At 43.3% G+C, this 22626-nt stretch overlaps 1 protein-coding gene across 2 annotated transcripts in view; it reads left to right on the top strand.

The window, feature by feature from the left end:
• STX18 (syntaxin 18) overlaps positions 1 to 22626 on the top strand; it is a 121086-nt gene that overhangs the window by 85522 nt on the left and 12938 nt on the right. For both annotated transcript variants that reach the window (XM_060148516.1, XM_060148518.1), the window contains exons 6-7: positions 11065 to 11180; positions 20935 to 21023. In XM_060148516.1, coding sequence (XP_060004499.1) covers positions 11065 to 11180; positions 20935 to 21023 — 205 coding nt within the window. The remainder of the gene's footprint in view (positions 1 to 11064; positions 11181 to 20934; positions 21024 to 22626) is intronic.

The following is a 22626-nucleotide window of genomic DNA, read 5'->3' as shown; positions in this document are numbered from 1 at the left end:
ATTCTTAGAGTGGGAACTCCTGGCTACTTTTTCTGCTTCAAGGGAGACTTGAGATTGATAAAACATATTGCCTGAAAGATGATGTTTCTTCTAACATTGCACAGGTTATGAAACAACAGATAGGAAGTCTAGACAAGTTTACAGCACCTTCTGAATTTACCATTGTAGCTTGAAGTTAACTATCAGAATATTGTCACATCCTACTATTAATTCTAAAGGATAATGTGAGAATTTCCTATGATATTCTGAGGAAATCCTGGCAACCTAAATAAAATTAAGTGTTACTCTGTAAGCAGGTTCCATGGTCAAACAAGTTTGAGAAACTCTTAGTGTATAGAGTTCCCTGAGTCTTTACACTGACCCTGTGCCTTGATTCCATCTTTCTAAGAGAGAGCCCTGCTCACTGTGGAGCCCTTTACTCTTGAAACACCTGGCAAACACACTTTAGAAATAGTGCCCGATCCCATGGCCAGGTGTATGACCTTGAGTTATTTATTATTTACTCCCTTAGGTTGGTTACAAAAGATAAAAATTTTGCTGCATTCCATTTTTCCTTCTTTAAAGAAAAACTGGTATACTTACAACACATGCTCTCACCATACTTATTTGGTACTTAAAGAACGTACTCATAGTATTATTTATGATTTGGTCCTCTCATTCCAACTAGATTGGAAGCTTGGTGAAGGCAGAATTTTGTCTTTTACCTCTTTATATCCACAGCCCCTAACCCAGTATCCTACACATCGTAACAGCTCAATAAATTTTGCCAGTGTTGGGGATGATAATGATGATAGAGATGAAGAAAACAAGAAGTGATACGATGTGATACTAAGTCCATAGCAATGATTTTGTGGGGTTTTTTCCGGCTTTTTTTGTATTTGACGTACAAATTTTAAAATATTTAAAGAGTACACTGTAGTGATTTGATATATGTATGCATTATGAAAGGATTCCTGCCCATCTAGTTAATTAACACATTCATAATCTCATATATTTATCTTTTTTTTACCTATTTATTTTTTGAATTTTTGTATTTTGTTTTATTTATTTTTTATATAGCAGGTTCTTTTTCTTTTTTTTTTTTTTGCTGAGAACATTTAAGTTCTTTTCTCTTAGCAAATTTCAGTTATACAATACAGTGTTATGAGCTATAGTCATCATGTTGTACATCAGATCCTTAGACCTTGTTCATCTTATAATTGAAAGTTTGTACCCTTTTACCGACCTCTCCATATTGCCCCCACCTGTGATTTTGTCTTAGTCACCACCTAGAACAGGGGATCAGCAAACTATGGCCTGCAAGCCAAATCTAGCCTGTTTCTGTACAGCCCTCAAGGAGAACATGGTTTTTATATTTTTAGATGTTTGTAAAACAAGAAGCAAAAGAAAAAAAAGAAGAATATGGGGTTAGAGACCATATATGTTCTTTCACAAAGCCTACAGTATTTCTCATCTGGCCCTTTACAGGAAAAGCATGCTGACCCCTGGCTTAGACCAAAGTCTCTGAGGTGAAGGACCACATTGTTGCTGTTTGTTCTTTGCAGTCCATCATGGACTGATGTGTCAAGTTCCACTGCGCAGGTCAAGTTCATAGCTTATGCTGCTGGTGAGCCACCACAGTAGTTTGATAACACCTGAAGTGGTCTATACCCTGTTCAGAGACAGGAGTCCCCCGATTAAATGGCAGTATCAAATTGCTATAAATGTTTCTAAATGCTTATTCTTCATTTTTGTACTTATTCATAGCAGACCGGTAACAAACAGTTCATAGTCTCATACTGGTCTGCGGACCATACTTTGAGTAGCATTGGCCTGAAAATCACCCAGTATGGAGTAGATGCCCAGTAAATATCTGTAAGTGTGAAGATGGCTTAAGGTAGTGTGAGATATTCCTGCTCTGTGGGAGTACAGCGTACCTGTACCAGAGTGGATACCTTAGACTGAAAGCCATCTTTGAAATGAGAGTGCTCTAACATTAGGTATCAAAAATGTCTCCTTTCTACCCAGAGTCTTTGTTGGGGGCACAAAAGAAGTATAAGAGCTATGCCTGACTCTGGAATATTAATCATTTTTCTCAAATATTTGTACAGGGCTTTATTTAAGGTTTGCAAAGAACTTCTTCCACATATTTTCTTGTTTTGAAACTGGTAAATCTGTTTCTCTCCCTCTCTTCTATCTCTTCCTGTTCTTAAATTTTAAATAAAATCCCAGAGTCTTTCAAATAAGGGACCTGGAAACAGGTGTTGGCCAGGTGGAAACTGTTTGGATTGCTGTTAGGAAATGCTCAGCTTTCAGTTAGAGAAATCAGTTGAAGTAAATCATGGAGCATAAACTGATCTTTCTGATGACTTTTTAAAAATTGCTTTTCTCAAATTGCCTTCAACTAGTTAATCTGTAATTTCCCTCAGGATCTCAGTAGACATTCTGTGTATAATTAGATCTGTTTTTATCACTTAAAAAAAAAAAAAGCACCCAACTTCATCTGTGTCTGCTGCATCGCAGTCCTTTATTCATTTTAAGTTAAAAACTGGCACATTAGCATACCCTGGACACAAAGGGCGACAGACATTAATGGAACCCTTTATTTAAAAGTCAGTTAAGCCCCTCTCCTTCCTGAACAATTCAGTCCCGCAGCCATGGAGTGGGGCAGCGTAAGACGCGTGTCTGCAGCTTCGGGGAGCTGTCATTTCCCAGGGCAGGTTAGAGTGTGAGCAAGCTGAGGAGGGGTGGCTCAGCGTGGGCAGTGAGAGCCCGAGCAAGGACAGGGGCGTGTCCACATGGGGGAGGAGTGGCAGTGGAGGTGGCAAGTTGGTGATATACAAGGGGGACTGATCAAATAGTAAGTATATACGGATAATGGGAGCCAGGTTTCACACTCAGGGGAGTGAAAGGGAAATTGGATTGGAATGAAAAGTACTGGTGTGAACTCATGGTTTTCATTTTACATAGGTAGATACAGAAATGAAATATGGTTGTAAATGTGTATGCGTGTCTAGGTCTGCAAACACATACACATTTTTTCTGGTTCTGTCCACTGAGAGGGCCTGGACGCACCGATATCCCAGTAGCAATAAGAATACCTAGCACTCAGATCTTGGCTTCTTAATAGCAATTTCAGCTTCCAGGACCAGCGCTCCTTGGAGAAATGGCTGATTCTGGGGCTGGGTCAGGGAAAGTATAAAATGAGCCTGGAACATTTTGTTGTGCCAGAAAGCAAGGAACGAACGGCTCAGAGAGTGATGGGGACATGCAAAAAGGACATAAGCCAGTTTGAAGGGGCTTCTGCTGACCAAATTAGAGACAATTGGACCGTCAACATACCTGGTAGCAGATTATAACCCATTGAATAAAGTAGGGCATCATGAGCCCATCTAGAGAGGAATAAATAAATGAGTAAATTGAAAGTTTGAAATTGATAATTGCATAGTATCTAAGCAGTCCCTCCCCCCGGACTTATTAATTGCAAAGAGGAAAGAGTAACTTTACGGTTACAGCCACTACCTTAATCAAGTGATCAAAGTGAAATCATGTACAGCCTGATAGGATGAAATGAGAAGTATGGAAATAGAATATCACTTCTATCATATCATATAGTTTTTATACCAGAGATGCATAACCTGAATCCAACCACGAGGAAAGGTCAGACAAACTCAGATTGAGGGATGTCTTACAGAATAACTGGCGTGTATCAAGGATTTGAAACTCAAGGAAAGGCTAAGATCTGTTTAATCCAAAGGAGACTAAAGAGAAACGACAACTAGATGCAGTCAGTGTGTGACTCTGAACTGAATTTTTTTCTTATAAAGGATATTATTGAGATCTTGTCAAATTAGAATGGGGTCTAGGGAGAGGATGGGAGAAATGTATCAATGTGAATTTCCTGATACAGATGGTTGTATTCTGACTGTATCAAAGAATGTTCTTGTTTTTAGGAAATACTAAAATATTCAGAGTTGAAGGGGCATCAGGTTGGCAACTTACTCTCCAATGGTTCAGGAAAAAGCATTCTTCGAACTACAGACTTCTCTGCATGTGATTATTTCACAATAAAATAAAACCCCGCAAGATCCCATTTCACCCATGTTAGAATGGCTAAAATAAAAGTGATAAATGTTAGGGAGGATATGCAGCAACTGGAACTCTCATTTATGGCTGGTTAATGATTGGAACTCTGATTTATGGCTACTTACTTCTAATAAAGTAACTCTTTATTAGAAGCAGCCAGGGACTTCCCTGGTGGTGCAGTGGTAAGACTCCATGCTCCCAATGCAGGGGGCCCGGGTTCGATCCCTAGTCAGGGAACTAGATCCCACATGCCACTACTAAGGAGCTGGTGAGTCACAACTAAGGAGCCCGCCTGCCACAACTAAGACCCGGCGCAACCAAATAAATAAATAAAAAGAAATTTAAGAAAAAGAAAAGAAAAGTGTGTATTAACAACCAATTTATTAAAAAAAAAAAAAAAGAAGCAGCCAAATATTTCTCCAAAGTTAAATGACCCAGCAATTCCACACCTAGGTTCTTTATGCCTAGAACGTCCTTTCTGCTTTTCTGTGCCTGGCAAAACTTTACTCCTCTTTCAAGAGTTTGCCTAAGTGACACTTCCCCTGAGAAGCCCCCAGTTATTTCTACTCTCTGAATTAGTAGCAGTAAGAATTTATAAAGTGCTTACCTTTTCCATAGTACTTTTTTTTTTTGGTCTGCTGTGTTATTTAGTCTTTGCTATGACTTTGAGTGTTAATATTGGAAGGATACCAGAAGCCAGGTTTCTCATTATCAAAGAAGTGAAACGGAAAAAGGTAGAAGGAACCTTGTTTTATTGGTTGGAACAGAAGATACTGGAAGCTGCTCTACAGATATGGAAACTGAGGCCCAGTGCTTACAAGGTGAGCCAGGGCAGCACCTACTGCATGCCAACCTCTATGCTAGGTCCGTTGTCACGGGTGATCTCATTCAATGTTTACAAGAACCTTTTTAGAAAAGCGCTATTTAATTCATTTTGCAGATAAAGAAAACTCAGCAAAGAGGATTTAAAGAAACAAAACAAAACAAAAAACCCGTCACATTGCAGATAAGTGGCAGACTAGAGGCTACTCTGCAGATAAGCTGCAGACTAGGATCCAAGCCCACTTTTGTCTCCAAACATATTTCTAAACATATTTGTCTTTCTCAGGCAGTCAGTCAGCCAGTGGTTTAAGGACCCAGTCTCCAACCGCCATGGATGTGTGGAAGTACTGGAGTAACCTGTCAGCCAAGACAGTCTAGGAGGACATCAGGCCAGTCCTACTGAGGAACATGGCTGAGGTCAAGGCTGTGCACACTCAAGCAGTTTGTGGCTGCCCCCCGCCCCGAGACCTCTCCCCTGCTGATCTACCAAGACTCCTCAAATCCTTCCCTCTCCACAGCACCAACCCAGAAGATGAGCACTAGTTGGCCCCTAATTGGAAGACCCTGCTGAGTCCCTTGCAAAGATTACAGCAGTGTTCTCCCTTCTCTGATTTTTTTTGATTTTTTTTTTTTTTTTTTTAGATTTTTGGCCACACCACGCAGCATGTGGGATCTTAGTTCGCAAACCAGGGATCGAACCCGTGCCCCTTGCAGTGGACGCGTGGGGTCTTAACCACTGGACCACCAGGGAAGTCCCTGAATTTTTTGAATTACTAATGGATTTTGTCAGCTGTTTTCTTCTGTTCCTCCATTGGTCTGCATCTTGTCAGAATAAAAAATGTGTATTTCTTTAGGATTTCACAAGACTATCCCACCCCTCTGCCTTTTCTTATTACCCAGTGATAGTAGCAGCGGTAGTAAGAGTGGTAGTAATAGCTCATATGTTCAGCTCTTGCTCTAGACTGTGGTCTAGAGCACCTTTTCCTCTGCTTATTGACTATTCGTATATTTGCTTCTTTGAGATGTCTGTTCAAGTCTTTAACCCATTTCTTTACCGGATTGTTGGTCTTTTTATTGTTGACTTGTAATGGAGTTATTTTTGTATAGCCTGCATACAAGTTCCTTGCTCGATATGTGCTACAAATATGTTTCCCTGTTCTGTGGCTTGTCTATTCATTTTCTTAAAGGTGTCCTTTGATGAGCAGAAACTCTTAATTTTGAGGAAGTCCAATTCATCTGTTTTTATATTGTCTACCAAGTTATTCTTTCATGTTTTCTTCTGGGATCTTTGTGAGTCTAGGTTTTATGTTTAGGCCCATCATCTATCTCAGATTAATTTTTTGATATAGTGAGGTGAGGTTGAGGTTCATTTTATTCCGTATAAATATCCACTTATTCCAGCAATATTTCAACTTTCTTTTCCTCATCGAATTGACCTGGCACCTTTGTCAAAAATCAATTGACCATACATATATATCTGTTTCTGGACTCTTTATTCAGTGTTATTAATCAGATTTTTTTATTCTGGTACCTCACTATCTTGATTACTGTGGCTTTGTAGTAAATCTTGAAGTCAGCTGATGTTAGTCCTCCAAATTTCTGCTTTTTCAATATTATTTTTGCTATTCTAGATCCTTTGTATATTTCCATAGAAAGTTTAGAATCAGCTTGTCAGCTTCTTCAGAAAACCTGCTGGGATTTTTATAGGGATCATATCGAACCTATATATAAATTCAGGGAGAATGGATATCTTAATACCTATCTACAAGCATGGTATATCTTTTCATTGATTTCTATCTTTATATTTAAATTTCTTTTTCTCAGCAATATTTTGTCATTTTCAGCGTAGTAGAGGTGTTACTCATCTTTTGTTAAATTTATTCCTAGATTTTTTGAAGCTCTTGTAAGTGGTATTGTTTTATTAATTTTCCTTTTCAATTTCTCATTGCTAGTATATAGAAAATACAATTAATTTTTGTATCTGCAAAATAACTTTCTGTCCTGCAACCTTAATTAATTCACATATTAGTTCTAGCAGCTTTTTTGTAAATTCTGTGTAATTTTCTGCATAAACAATGATGCCATATATAAATAACGTAATCTTTATACCTTTTATTTCTTTTTCTTGCTTTATTGCACTGCCTAGGATGTGGGCCTCCAGTACCATGTTGAATAGAAGTGGTTAGAATGGACATCCTTGCCTTGTTCCTAATTATGGGGCAAGGATTTATTGCTTCACATTAAGTGTGATGTTAGCTATAGATATTCTGTAGCTCTTCATCAGGTTAGGAAATTCCCTTCTTTGTCAGGGGTTCCCAAGACTGCCCTCAGGTTTAATGATTTGCTAGAAGGACTCACAGAACCCAGAAAATCTGTTATACTCATGGTATAGTATTACAGTGAAAAGAAACAGATTAGGATCAGCAAAGGTAAAAGGCACGTAAGGCAAAGTCCAGGAGCCACCAGATGCAAGCTTCTTGTTGTCCTCCCAATGGAATAGCGCGGACAGTGCTTAATTCTCCCAGCAATGAGAATGTGTGATGTGGGACAACATGTACACAGTATTTGTCAACCAGGGAAGCCCACAGGATTTCATTGGGGATCAGTCATGTATGCATGGAGCACCCAAGCTGCTGGCTTTAGTTAATCAGTCTCTAGTCCCTCCAGAGGTCCAACTCATACAGCTTGGTCCAAGACCCTAACATTAATCACATTGTTAGTGTAAACTGTCTGGTGTGGTCCAAGGCCCCAGGCGTACAAGAACAGTCTTTATCAGGCAGGATGTTCTCAGAGCTTGGTGGTTATCTCCCAGGAACTGGTCCAGGGCCAGTTTCTTTGAAATGTGTAGAGTTGGAACACCCAAACCTGCTGCGTCAACCCTTTCCTGCACACTCTCTAGTAACTAGTTCGGTGAAACATTTTATTATGAAGGTATCTTGAATTTTTCAAATGCTTTTTCTGCATCTAATGAGATGATCATGTGCTTTTCTTTTCTGTTAATGTGTATTACACTGATCGATTTTAAGATGTTAAACCAACTCTGCCTTCCTGGGATAGACGCCACTTGGCCATGATGCACTGCTGTTTTTATACATTGTTAAATTCAGTTTGCTTATATTTTGTTAAGGATGTTTGCATTTATGTTCATGAAGGTATTTGTCTAATTTTCCTTTCTTGTCATATCTTTGTTAGATTTCCATATCAGGGTAATGCTGGCCTCATAAAATGATTTGTAATTGTTCTCTCTCCTCTCTTGTTGCCCAGGTATACTACATCCCTACCTTCTTTCTCATCTTAGGGAAAAACATTTAGCCTTTCACCATAAGGTATGACGTTAGCTGTAGATTTTTTGTAGATGTCTTCTATCAGATTAAGGAAGTTCCCTCCTATACGCACTTCTCTTCACCTTGCTTGATTTGCTCCACAGCAGTATATAGAGATATTCTTCATTCCTTACAGCTCCATAGTACTCCAGAGTTTATTAAGCCAGTTCCAGGTTGATGGACATATGGTTAGTTTTCAGGATTTTGCTGTATTAAAATTGAATTACAAAATTGCTACAATGAATAGCCTTGCACCTACTTTTTCATATTATTGCTGTATCTTTGGGATAGAGTCATAGAAGTCATATTTCTGGGTTAGAAAGTAAATATAATTTTGCTAGATATTACCAAATTTCCCTCCATAGGCATTAACACCATTTGGCATTTTTTTATGCAATTCAAAATAAATTGCAAACATCAGTACACTTATCCTTAAATACTTCAGCATGTATATCATTAACTAGAGTTCAATATTTATTTACAGTTTTTCGGACTATTCTTGCATGTTTCCAAATGAATTTTATAATTGACTTGTCTGACTTCAAGATGGCGGGGGGGGGAACCTGGTGATATTTTTATTGGGATCACATTATATTTTTAAATTAGGGAGAACTAACAGCTTTATGATATTTCTTTTTTCAATCCAAGAACATGATATATCTTTTCATTTGTTACAGTATTTTTTTTTATCTTTCAAGAACATCTGTGAGTTTTGGGCTTTTCTTGCTAAGTTTACGCTGCAATTTTTGTTGTTATTGTTAGTTTTTTAATCTTTTTTGTTTTGGCTATTGCAAATGGAGTGTTCTCTTTCATTGTATCTTCCAACTCTAAACCAGGTACTTTTTGATGAACATCTAAGTCACTTTTTTGTTATTATAAGCAGTGCTGAATATCCTTGAAACTATATCTTTGTGCATATCTATGATACTTAGAATAGCAGATGTATTTTTCAAAGATGGCTGCACCCAAACATATCCCATGCCCCATGGTCTTATTGAAATGTGATTTTGTTACTGCTTCATTGAGTGTGAGATATGAGGTCTGTATTCCCTCTCCTTGAACCTGAGTGGACCATTGCAACTGCCTGGGCAGTGGAATATGACAGAAATGACAGTTTGTTATAAACTGAGGCTGAGGTTGTTATAAAAGGCCTTGAAGCTTTTACCGTAGTCTCTGAGACTGCTTTCTTTGGGGGAAGCCAGCTGCCATGCCAGGTAACACACTGACATGGCCCCACGAGGAAGAGATGAGGCTCCTCCCAGCACCAACACAGAGCTGTGTGAATGAGCTTCCCTGGAAGTGAACCCCCGAGCCCCAGTCAAGCCTTCAGATGGTGGGGCCCCATTGCCCTATAACGGTACCCTCATGAGTCAGAACCGCCCAGCCAAGCTGCTCCCAAATTCCTGACCCCAGAAACATCGATAGACGGTAAATAATTAATATTGTTTCGAGGCACTAAATTTTAGAGTAGTCTGTTACTCAGCCATAGTAACTGGAACACTTAACATGATTGATATTATAATTACTGTTGAAATTTCTATTGTTAATGTTGTAGAGGAGCATTTCCAAAACAGCCTTTCTTAGAACACTAGTCTGTTGTGTTTTGGGTTCCCTAGGGTCACATCCCAGCCCAGCCATTTACTAACTGTGTGACCTGGGCAAGGTTCCTAACTTCCCTATACCTCAGTTTCCTCCTCGGTAAAAAGGCCATTAATACTAGTAACTACTTTATAGGGATGTATGACATTAAATAAATTTATGCATATACAGTGCTTAGAAAAGTGCCCAATACCTGATAAGCCCTCGGTAAACGTTAGCTGGCATTAATTATATCATCCTTATATGCATTTACATTGTCCTTTTTATGTTTAGTCCTTCTGCCTAGTAACGTGGAAATTATCGTAGATCTTTTTAGCAATCTGCCTAGAATTTTCATAGTGCTGTATGAATTCCAATACAAGGCCCGCTGTTTCATAACCGGGTTGTTTTTCCTCGTATTAGCCATTTATTGACAATTATAAAGTATCCGTTCATTCAACCTATATTTATTAAACACTAAATGGCACACACTCATCTAGAACCTAGGGCCACACAGCAACTACGACTTACGAAGTCAGGTACCCTGCTCTCAGAGCGTGCACTGCAGTGGAGTGAGACGGCCAGTAAAGAAATGAACGAGCAGGATGGTTCCAGACTGCAGTGACTGCTGGGGAGAAGACAGACAGGGGCACAGAGTAACAGGACGGGGCCTGTTTTAGGTAGGAGAGTCAGGAGGCCTCTGTGAGCGTGTGCGGTTGCACCTGGCCCTGAGGGTGGAAGAGAATACACTGTGGGAGGAGCCCAGGGCCAGTGCCAAGTGCTGAGGTTTAGGGACCTGAGTCAAGGCCTTGCCCCCCAGTGGATATGTAAAGACTTGTGCTTTTATGGTTCAGTTATTTTCAGATATTACTTATATATCATATTTGTTATATAACACGTGCGTGTGTGTAGTCAGCAACACTTTTGCACTGGTGTAAGACAACCAGCTTCTTGGGTTTGTTGAACTTAGAGCAGTCGGCCTTCACTGCCCACGTGTAGAGTGTGGGTTCAGGAGGTCGGGCTGTTCTGGTGTCCTTTCCTTCGGTGCGTCCTGATGGCAATCGTCCTGCTGCGTGCTATGGCTGGGGGTGTGCGGTCTGCCATGTAGTAAGTGCCCCACTAGAGCTGTGTGGGGATGGCCGCTGGGCCCAGGGCAGCGGCTCTGCTCTCCCCCAGAGGGCACAGAGCAAGCGTGAGGGCCACGTGTGACTCCTCTCTGCTTTCAGGCGGAATCCTGTGTAAGTAAATGATATGACTGCTAATTTTTTATCTTTAGATCTAAGCTGGAACCAGAACCAAATACAAAGACAAGACAATCCATGTCTTCTGAGAAAGTTTCACAGAATCCTTCAAAAGACTCTGAAGAAAGACCTGTCACTGAAGAATTTCCAGGTATGAATTAAAATCATAATCTTGCCTTGCGCCTCTTCCTTGTGACACGTTGGCTAAAATACAAAGCAGAAAAAGAAGGAACACAGCCCCAGACATCTTGTGGTGTTAGTATTTGCATAAAGCAAAGGAAATACGGAAGTGTCAGTCCTTTTTGGACACAGTTGGATCTTAATGCCGCCGCAGGGGCGGGGTGGGAGGATCCCCCAGTCACCTGGCAGCCGCCAAGGTCCAGAGAAAGGGCCTGAGTTGCTGCGCACCAGTGGGGTGGGGACTGGAGACTTAGAACCTGGAAGAATCATGGGGATCCCTGCCTGTCAGTCTCAGGAACGGTGGGGCGCTGCCTCCCCTGCACCCACGCAGTGCACTGTCAGCACTGACCTTGCCTGGACCTGACCATCCTGCCTTGGGGCGGAGCCTGTGGTGTCAGCCGCCTTTGTCAGCCAATTGAGCCAATAGGACAAAATGCAAGTCTGGGTTTATACACTTCCTGTCTTCATGTTTGCTAGCCGGCCCATAACTTAGAACAGCTCCTAACACATGGTAGATGCTGGATAAATACAGTGTCTCTATAAAGTCTGGAACGGTGGGGCGCTGCCTCCCCTGCACCCACGCAGTGCACTGTCAGCACTGACCTTGCCTGGACCTGACCATCCTGCCTTGGGGCGGAGCCTGTGGTGTCAGCCGCCTTTGTCAGCCAATTGAGCCAATAGGACAAAATGCAAGTCTGGGTTTATACACTTCCTGTCTTCATGTTGGCTAGCCGGCCCATAACTTAGAACAGCTCCTAACACATGGTAGATGCTGGATAAATACAGTGTCTCTATAAAGTCTGGAAACATAGGGGCATGTATATATAATGCTGTCAGGGACATCTTCAATCCATGTGTCTGGCCAGGGTGGCCACCCTGTGTCGGGGATGCATGCTTAGTTTGCTGTACCTCAGAGGCACATGAGATTTTGCTTTGTGTGAATCCCAGGATGCTGAGGCCCGAGAGTCTTCCTCGCCTCCTCTTCTGTACTCTCACAATGGCTGTCATTTACTGCATGCCTCCCAGGTACTAGGCACTGTCCTGAATCTTCACAGACATCACCACCATCCTTGTAGCAGCCCCCTGGGATGGATTTTATGACCTTTTTCTTGTCCAAGTTAAAAGTTCATAAATGGTGGACCTGGCATTTACATGTGCATCTGTGCTGCCCTTGCATCTAATTTATTCCCTACATATTACAAGCGAGGGAATTCAGAATGCATTTGGGGCTTTGTGAGCCTGAAAGATGCCAGAGGCCTTTCTGTAGCTGAAAACAGCTTCTGTGGGAAGGGCAAGGAGACTGGCGTTCAGTGACCACCCCCTTCATTGTGCTGGGCACCCACTGGGGGTGTCAACAAATCAAGTCTCACTGAGTCTTTTGAGGTGTTATTGTCATCATTTTATGTGTGAGGAAACAGAGCTTTGAAGAAATTATATAACCTATCAAAAGTCAAATAACAAGATAAGAACATCACTGGGATTCCAGGTGTGCGTCACTCTATGTTGAGCCTGAGCCCATCCTCTCTGGAGGCTGCCTTGTCCCATAGGCCAGAGGCCTCGCACACACCCTCCCGTCCCCATCTCCGCTTGTTCCTAATGAGGGAAAACCCCAGCATTAGTCACAAAGTGATGGGGCCCTGCTTTTCGTAAACAATACATAGGGGTATCATATCTAAATTTACTCCTGCCAGACATAGCTGCTCGACCCTTTATCCATCCATTCATTCATTCAGGAACTACTGTCAGGGCTGCTGAGAGTGGGGAGAAGCCAGTCCAGAGTCTTGGGGCCCAGGTGAGGGTAAATCTCACGTAGAGAGAGTCTGCCCTTGCTGGGTCCCTCACTCACACCGAGAATTGTTATGCCAGGCACTGCGATAGGTGTTGGGGATACGGGAGCGAGTAGAAAATAGGCACATGTGCTTGCAGTCCAGAGGGGAACAGATGGTAATGGAATATTACACAACTGGGTACACAGTCAGTCTGTGCTATAAGAGAGGGGGTCCTGGTAATAGAGATATGGCCCGCTGGAGAGGTCGGAGTCCTTGAGGTTTCAGTAAAGACCCAAGGGCAGTGAGGAGTGAGCCATGTGGCTCTCTGTGGGAAGAGAGTCACAGGCAAAGGAAGCAGAAGTGCCTGGTGTGCTAATGAGCAGCCGGGAGGCTGCAGAGTAAGGGAAGAGCAGAGGGACAGGAAGCAAGCAAGTACCAGGGCAGCAAGGTCATGGGGCCTTCCAGGCCACGGGAGAGCTGTTTACTCTGAGTGAGGTGGGAGGCCACCAGGATGCTTGCACAGAGGACTGTCACACAGAGGACTACATTTGAGCAGGGTCCCTCTGGCTGCTCTGTCGAAATAGATTGTTTAGGGGATGAAGAAGCAAAATAGGGACAGTTAGGAGGCTGCTGAAGTCTCCTAGGAACAAGGTGGTGGTGCACCACACCAAGCATGGTAGCAGGGACGTGGAGAAGTAGAATTCTGGATATATTTTGAAAGTTGAGCCACAGAATGTGCTCCCTGGACGTGGGGCATGAGGAGGAGATGGGGCAAGGAAGGCTGCAGTGGTTGTTGGCAGTGGGAAGAAGGTGGCTGCCCTTCACTGAGTTGTGGAAGGCTGAGGCGGGGCAGGCTGGGGGCTGCAGATCAGCTCAGTGTGGAGTATGTTAATTTAGGGATGCCTGGCACAGAGGTTGAGCAGGAAGTTGGGTTTATGAGTCTAGAGGTCAGGGGACAGGTCTTTAGATCACGTCAATCCCATGAGACAGGCTGGGATCCCTGAGGAATGAGGGTCAGTAGAAAGAGGATGACGCACTAAGCCTCCCGATCTGGTCTTCCCTGTTTTGTCTTTCTCCCCGGCACTTGTCACTACCGTTCTATATGTTTGACTCATTTATATCCCTTATGCCCTGGCTCCCCTACTAAAACTTAAGTTCCACAAGGACAGGAATTTCTGTATGTGCTTTGTTCAGTGCTGTAACACTGGCACCCAGAACAATACTTGGCACATAGGAGGTGCTCATTAAATCTTTGTTGAAGAAAATGAATGAATGAAGACTCTATTGGGAGCACTGATTGCTTTTAGTTGCTGTGGAAATATTTCCTGAAGCAAAAGGAACTTAATGCCTCTCGGTGGTAGAAAACAAATGGTCAGTGAGAGAATGCTGTTCCTCACGGTTTATATTTTTATCTTAAAGTCAGTATTTGGATGCTTTATAATCACGAAGTTATGTCCTGACTAAGCCGGCCCACCAAAATGTTGAGAGAACCCTCCAGTTTAGCTTCTGATCAACGTGTAGGAGCAGAATGGTGTGAAGGGTGTCTCTCTGGAGGCCGTCAAGGTCCCAGCTGCAGCATTTAGTGGCACTTCCGAGAACCATTTCCCCCATTTTGTAAATACATCTCAGGACTCCTCCCGCCCCATCTTGGTCCTCTCTTGCTTTTTCCCCTGTATCCTGGCCCCTGCTGCCGCTGCTGGCTCCACTTCACTGTCCCCACAGCTCCACCAGGCAGCTCTTTCCTCCATGGTCATCTGGTGATGCTTATTTCTGAGCCATCTCTTCCTTGGTTATGTGGAGTCCCAAAGGGTAATAAAATCTTAACTAGTGCTCGTTAAAAATGTGCACACTTTATGTACAAATTCCTGCATATGTAACAGGCTTTTTCTACCTCATTTTGTTTGTTTTTCCCAAAAGAAAGATATTAACCATTGCTGTACCCCAACTTTATCTATTTTCTGTTCATGGAGATGGGCCATCCCTTCCTCTAAGTGAGAGGGAAGGGAAAGCACAGTGGTTGCAGTGTGATGTCATGGAAGGGTCGTGAACCTTGGTTTCACAGTCTGGCCTCTGTCCTGCACCATGACCTTGGACAAGTTGTTTGAACTCTGAGCCTCAACTTTCTTATAGTATCATGTGGCTGTGGTTTGTTTTGAGCATTTCAGGAGCTAGTGTAAAGGGCCAGGCAGTGTCTGGCATGTGCAGTAGGGCTCCACAAAGAGCACATTTTGCGGTAGTTCGTAGAGCAGCTATGACGAGATCCATTGCTTGACACTAAGGATTGGGCAGGATTCTTTTTCAAATGAGTACTGGAAGTCAATTAGTAGGCTGGCCAAGATAGCAAAGGCAATTAGGAAGGCAAAGGAAATGAAAGTCTAGATTAGGAAGGAAGTTTTTTCTATTTACAAACTGCCTGGTATTGTGTACAGAAAATTTTAAGGAATCCACCAATAAAAGAAAAGTAGTAAATGAGTTTAGCAAGGTTGCAGGATACAAAACCATTATACAGAGATTTCATTTCTGTATACTTTCAATGAACAATCCAAAAATGGAATTTAAAAAGCAACAATTCCTTTATGATAGCATCAAAAAGAATAAATTCAACAAAAATGTAAAACATACTTTGAAGGCTGCAAATCATTGTTGAAAGAAATTAAAAATGATCCAAATAAATTGAAAAATATCCCAAGATCACGAATCAGAAGAATTAGTGTTGTTAAGATGGCAGTACACCCCAAAATGATCTACAGTTTCAATGCATTCCTCTTCAGAATCCCAGCTGATTTCTTTGTGAAAATTGACAAGTTGATTCTAAAATCCATGAGGAAGTGCAGGGAACTCAGGATAACCAAAACAGTCTTGGAAAAGAACAAAGTAGGAGGACTCACACTTCCCAATTTCGAAACTTACTACAAAGCAACAGTAATCAAGACAGTGTGGTACTGGCACAAGGACGGACGGACATATGGATCAATGGGACAGAATTGAGAATCCAGAATTAAAACCGTGTGGCTCTGGTCAACTGGGTTCCAACTGGGGGACCAAGATCATTCAAGGGGGCAAGAACGGTCTCTTCAACAAATGGTGCTGGGAAAATTGGATATCCACATGCAAAAGAACAAAGTTTGACACTTAACTCACACCATTTATAAAAAGGTAACTCAAGTAGACCAAAGGCCTACACAGAGCTAAAACCCTAAAACTCTTATAAGAAAGCATAGGGCTGGGGCTTCCCTGGTGGCGCAGTGGTTGAGAATCTGCCTGCCAATGCAGGGGACACGGGTTCAAGCCCTGGTCTGGGAAGATCCCACATGCCGCGGAGCAACTGGGCCCGTGAGCCACAATTACTGAGCCTGCGCGTCTGGAGCCTGTGCTCCGCAACGAGAGGCCTCGATAGTGAGAGGCCCACGCACTGCGATGAAGAGTGGCCCCCGCTTGCCACAACTAGAGAAAGCCCACGCACAGAAACGAAGACCCAACACAGCCATAAATTAATTAATTAATTAAAAAAAAAAAAGCATAGGGCTAAATCTTCCTGACCTCAGATTTGACAAAAGATTAACAAGGATATGACACCAAAACACAAGCAACAAAAGGAAAAATTAGATAAACTGGGCTTCACCAAAATTAAAAGCTTTTGTGCTTTAAAGGTTAAAAAGAAAAGAAAGTGAAAAAAGCCCACAGATGGGAGAAAATATTTGAAAATCATATATCTGATAAGGGGTCTATATCTAGAACATGGAAAGAACTTTTACAAGTCAATAAGAAAATGATAACCCAATGGCAAAGGGTCTGAATAGAAATCTCTCCGAGGAAGAAATACAAGTGGCCAAAAAGCACACGAAAAGATGCACAACATCATTAGTATCAGGGAAATGCAAATCAAAAGCACAATGAGATTCCACTTCACACCTACCAGGATGGCTAGAATGAAAAAGGCCGACGATAAGTGCGTTTGCAGGATGTGGAGAAATCAGAACTCTCCTGCAGGTAAAAGTTCTCCAGGCAGAGGGACCAGCCAGTGAAAAGATCAAGGAGGGAGAAATGAGCTGGCATATTTCCACATGCGTGCACACACATGTACACGCACACACACTCACACTCACAAGAGGGAGGCACCAGTGAGAAGGGTACAAGAAGGGGGGAGAGACGGAGGCAGAGGCCTGATCACACAGGGCCCTACAGGCAGTGGGAAAGGTTCAGCTCTGGGTCTGTGTGTAGTGAGGAGCCCTGGAGGTTGTTAAGCTGAGCATGACAAGGCCCGGGTCACATTTAAATCCTCCCTGACTACCGTGTGGAGCTGGAGTGGGGTGAGAAAAAGAGGAACCAAGTGGCCTTGTTGGGAATCTATTGCAGGAGGCCACACGCCGGCGGGATGAGGTGTCACCTGAGGGACGTGGTGGTGGAGATGGCCGCGGAGACAAGGGCTCAACCTCTGCTCACACTTGGGAACTGAAGGTTAGCCAGTAGGTAGGACGCGAGAGGTGAGGGAAAGAGAGCCATCAAGGGCAACTTCTAGGTTTGGGCTGGACCGACCAAGATGAGGAAGGTGCGAGGGTCTGCAGTGAGGCCGGGAGGAGTGGGAGGGAGCAGAATCATATTCTGGCTACACGTGTGAGGTCTGAGATGCCTATTGGATTTTCACGTAGAAATAGTGAGTCCGTTGGAGTGGGCCTAGAGATCAGGGAAGAACTCAGGGCTGGAGGTCTTTGGGAGTCATAGGACATAGGCAGTTCAGAGCCACGGACCTGGATGCATCACCTAAGGGGAATGTGTGGGGAGGGGAGAAGCCTGCGCAGACCTCCGTGGTGCTGCCAGTTTTCCAGGGCCTTTGCCATTTCATCTCCATCCCCACCTCGATGCTGGCAGGTAAATCTCGTCCCCCACACCCAGCTGGTTCCTCTTAGGGGTCGTATATCTGCCCTTTTCTCTGTGCCATTGGAAGACAGCTTTTTCCTGTCCATGGGCATTTTGCTAAGGTTATCTACAGTTAGCAGAAGGATTTTTAAAATCTGGGTTATGTGGTGTCTTTTGCTTATCTTTTCAGGTTTTTCATTTTGCTTTTGAAACATGAGATGTAAGTTAGAAAAAATACTTTAGTGTAGGACTAGGTGGTACACTTCTAGGCAGAGGGTGGTTTCTTGCTTGTCATACTCCTGTTTCTTAAAAAAGGCACTAGTCTTGTTATTTTTGATTTAGGCAGCACAATAAAGCACCTCTGTGGTCACAGCTGACCTTCTGTGCATGTCTGAGGTTTAGTTTTTTTTCCTTCCATATTCTTACTCAGCCAGGATGAGATCTTTGTGGACCCATTTATAATTTGTTTCCTGACATTGGTTTCCACTAAGATGGGTACGGTTATTTGTGAATACTTCTTGCCCTTCTTCTCCAGTCAGTCACGGGTCCTGCCCTCAGTTGACAGGGAAGCTCAGATCCAGCCCCTGAGAAAGTGAGTAGTGCCAAAAAAGAGGGCACAGGTGGGAAAGACGTAGTCCACTCAGAGGGCCAGGGAACTTCAGGAGGAGGTGGTCCGGAGAAATGAGTCTGAACCTGAAAAAGGGGAAGCTTAGAATGTCCTAGGCAGAGGAAACAGCATGAGTAAATACTCAGAGGCCGGAAAGCGTGGGAGAGGTATGGAACGTAGTCAGTAAAGAAACCACTTCTGGGTCAGCAAAACTCACAGAAAGGGGAGGAGGAGTGGGCCTTAAGGTGGGAAAGGTGGATGGGGCCAGACCATACGGAGGGCCTTGAGTACTGGACCAAGGAGTCTGGACTTGAGTGCCTTGGCATCGTGGTGCATGGAGGTCTGGGCAAAGCACTCGCATGGGGTGTGCCGTGCTTCAGGCTGATTCTTACAGCTGCAGGTCAGGGTGGCTCCAGGTGGCTGCAAAGGCTCTTAACAAACTTTCCATTCCAGCTCAGAGCTGATTTATGCTTCGTTCTGATGTGAATATGTTTCTGTGTTTCTAAATTTGATGTTCTTATCCTTAAAACACATAATGGTAAAAGCTTGAGATGGATACAATAATGAGGTCAGGTAGGAGATAGAGGGCTCTGGAGGGGGGGGATGAGTGAAAAGTACAGATGTTCCACCTGAAGAATGTGGTCTCAGAAAAACACCTCCTCAGCTTCTAAAGATGTTTCCAACCTTTTATAAATATCTTTTATATAAAAATTATGTATTATATTTATAGGTCCTATATTATATCTAAGTTATACATGTGTCTTTTATAAATATGATGACAGTTCTGGCAAAAACAGCCAATTTTTAAAAACTTGCACAAGGTCGCAGATGACATAGAGTTTTTTTGTGATGACATATCCAGAATAATAACCATACCTTGTACATAGGTCTGCCTAATCTTTTTTCTCTAAACTGGTGCTATCATTATGTTCTTTTCCCTTATCAGTCTCAAAGCAAAAACTCTGGACTTTTGCCCATCTCATGGGGCTGAGAGCAGCTATGGGAAATTTACTGAGATTGGGGAAGAAAAGAAAAAGAAGCGGTATTTGCCTTTAAGTACTTGTCAACCCACTGACAAGCCCAGAGGCACTGCTGAGACACCCGACACAAAGTCACCTATACAAAAAAAAGACCCCATTACAGCCTCCGCCCAGGAGTGACTCTCCGCCTCCCCTCTCCCCCCCCCACCTTCCCTCTCCCCGCCCCCCACCTTGCTCCCAGCCCACCCCTGGATGAGCCACATAGGCCTCTCTATCAGGGTTCCCGGGTGGGGCAGCCCCTTCTGGGAGCTGTGCTGTTGTTCTGCTCTGTCAGAGATCTGGCCCATGTTTATGTGATCCCGGTCAAAGTGTTCTCTAGATTAAAAGTAAAATGACCGCCAGTCAGCAGTCCATGCCCAGGCCCCCGTCCTGGAGTACATCAAAATGCACCAAAGCACGGACTGACACACACACCATTGTACTAGCAGAAAACCCAAGGTAACCAAAGGTTTATCAGTGGGGTTACAGTTACACAGGAAATTCCCTACGGTGGAATGTTACGCGGCAATTAAAAGAACAAGGTAGGGCTTCCCTGGTGGCGCAGCGGTTGAGAGTCCGCCTGCCCATGCAGGCGACACGGGTTTGTGCCCCGGTCTGGGAAGATCCCACGTGCCGCGGAGCGGCTGGGCCCGTGAGCCATGGCCGCTGAGCCTGCCCGTCCGGAGCCTGTGCTCCGCAACGGGAGAGGCCACAACAGTGAGAGGCCCGCATACCACCAAAAAAAAAAGAACAAGGTAGATATGTGAAATGACATTGGGTAATCACCCAGATGCATCGTTAAGTTATAAAAAGCAAGTTTTAGAACAATGTGTTACCACTGATATCTTTGTGAAAAGCACACTGCCACACACATAGAACTATAAATTATCTCTAGGCTGCGGAGGAAGCAGGGAATTGCATATCTGTGTGTGTGTGTGTGTGTGAGTGTGCTGGATAGAGCCTGCGAGACTCCATCAAAGCACTGACAAACAGTGGTTACTTCTGGGAGGGGAATGGGATTGGCGTGGTATGGCATTTCCTCTATTTTTTATATATGTGTATATATATATATTTTTTTAATGAAATTACCCGTACATTTTGCAGTCTTTAAAAAGTAGAGGGAGGTGTATAAGCATACGAGTATGTGTTTTGAAGTCAAGTCCGCTTGAAAACTGGTCCTGAAGAACGTCCATTTGGTTTGCGACCATTACTGAGATCAGGCCAATACTGAAACTGTGCGTGGGTCCCATCTATCCGTACACACACACACACACACACACACACACAGATCTTTACATTGTAAAGAGTCATGCTGCAGTGCTTGAATATTAACCAACAGATAGTCGAATGTGAACAAAGCTCTATGATTTCCTTCCATCTCATGTTTTTAAATATGCCTGCATCCTAAGACAACCTATTCTAAAGTGAATATTTTGCCTTCTGCCTACTTTCAATTTTTTTTTTTTTTAACAGAAAAGATTCCGGCCGAAGCACAACCTGAATTGGGAACCTGGGGAGATGGGAAAGGTGAAGATGAATTATCCCCAGAAGAAATACAAATGGTAATGCTATTCTCTGCCTAATCATGTATTTTTAACTAGTTTTAGTAAGAATATTTCATTGAGTAGGAGGTCATCCTAAATGCCCTTGCCCTCATTTTTATACTGAGTTTTAAAAATTATAAATAAGTATTTTAGATCAATTTTCCACTTGATTTCCAGATTCTTAGTATGCTTTTCTTATGTTTTGAATTTGCAGTAGCTTAAAGAAGAAATTGCCTTGGAATAATTTTATTAATATTAGATGTCTTTTCAGTGGCAGTAAAATAGTCTTCTATTCTAAATGGGTCTTTTATAATCGCTGCTATGGTGCTTTTTAATTGTTTGAATTACTGGTGCATGGTAATGTGAAGAAAGCATAAGTAATGGCTGAAGAATGAAAAGAGTAACACCTTAACTGCGAATATCACCTCCTTTTATTTACCTGTCCCCTAGTTGCCAATTGTAGTTTATTATCTCTGGGTGAGTTTCAAAAGAAAAGGGACAGATTTGGCCATAGCCCCTACCCGTTCGTTTACGGCCGGGTCTGTGCACAGCTGTCTGGACATCGGTGTGACAGAGCCACATGGAGTACGTGTACCTGGGGTTGGGAACAGATATGTCCTAGAGCTGCCCTGGTGGGATGCGGGCCTTGCCCAAAGAGCTGAGAAGCCGGTTCCCACATAGTCCCCCTCCAGTGGCTGTGCCTGGCAAATGACATCTTAATTTGCAGCGCTTTACGGTGGACAGAGCTTTTTAGTACTTGTTTTATCCGTGATAGTCTCAGTAATCACACTAAGAGGTGTTGGGGCATTACTGTCTTCTTGTAACTTTGGCAAAAAGCAGTCGGCTCTCTTGTCCAAGGGCCCCTCATTAGTAAGTGGTTGAGCCTATCTGCAGTCAGTGGTCTCCTGATGTCTCCTGAAGAAGATGAGAGGTAGAGCTTCGAGCCATGGCTGTCGAGTGAGAGAGGCACCCATCTCCTCCCAGACCTCACACAGAGGCATTCGTGTCACCAAGCTCTTCACTCCTGTCTTCCTGTCCTACAGGCTCAGATGTTATGTCCTCAGAGAGTCCTTCCGCGACCACCTGGCCTGAAGTGGCCCCAGCCACTATGTCTGTGTGCCCACATCCTGCCCTCATCCCTCCACTAGAATACAAGTGCCCCGAGGGTGGAAATCTGTCTGCCTTCACTGCTGTGTTCCCAGAGCCTAGAGCAGGGGTGGGAACTGTTTGTTGAATGGATGAGTGACTTTGATGAATATAATATAAAAACTCTAGGTTGTTTTAAATGGTAAAGCAGGATCATCAGTAAGAACTACTAGAATATTCTATCTAAATTATTATTTATGAACACCTTCTATGCACCAGGCCTTGTTTGTTTAATCTCATAACAGTCTAGTGAAGTAGGAATTATCTCTCTTGTATAGTTGACGAAAATGGGGCACAAAACTTCCAAAGCCCGTGCAAGGTCACAGAGCCCAGCATCCGAGCCATGCTCCATGCCCCGAGCCCTGGCTCCAAACCCTGAGCTTTTTTCCTGCATCACAGCTCATGTGAGTGCCCGCTGGGATCTGGTGGTCTAGGTGAGTGTAGCCTGCACAGGAGCACTGGCAGACTGACCTGG

This window comes from Lagenorhynchus albirostris, chromosome 4, assembly GCF_949774975.1.
Source record: "Lagenorhynchus albirostris chromosome 4, mLagAlb1.1, whole genome shotgun sequence".
In the NCBI taxonomy this organism is placed as follows: domain Eukaryota; kingdom Metazoa; phylum Chordata; class Mammalia; order Artiodactyla; family Delphinidae; genus Lagenorhynchus; species Lagenorhynchus albirostris.
This window is presented reverse-complemented; position numbering and strand designations above follow the sequence as displayed.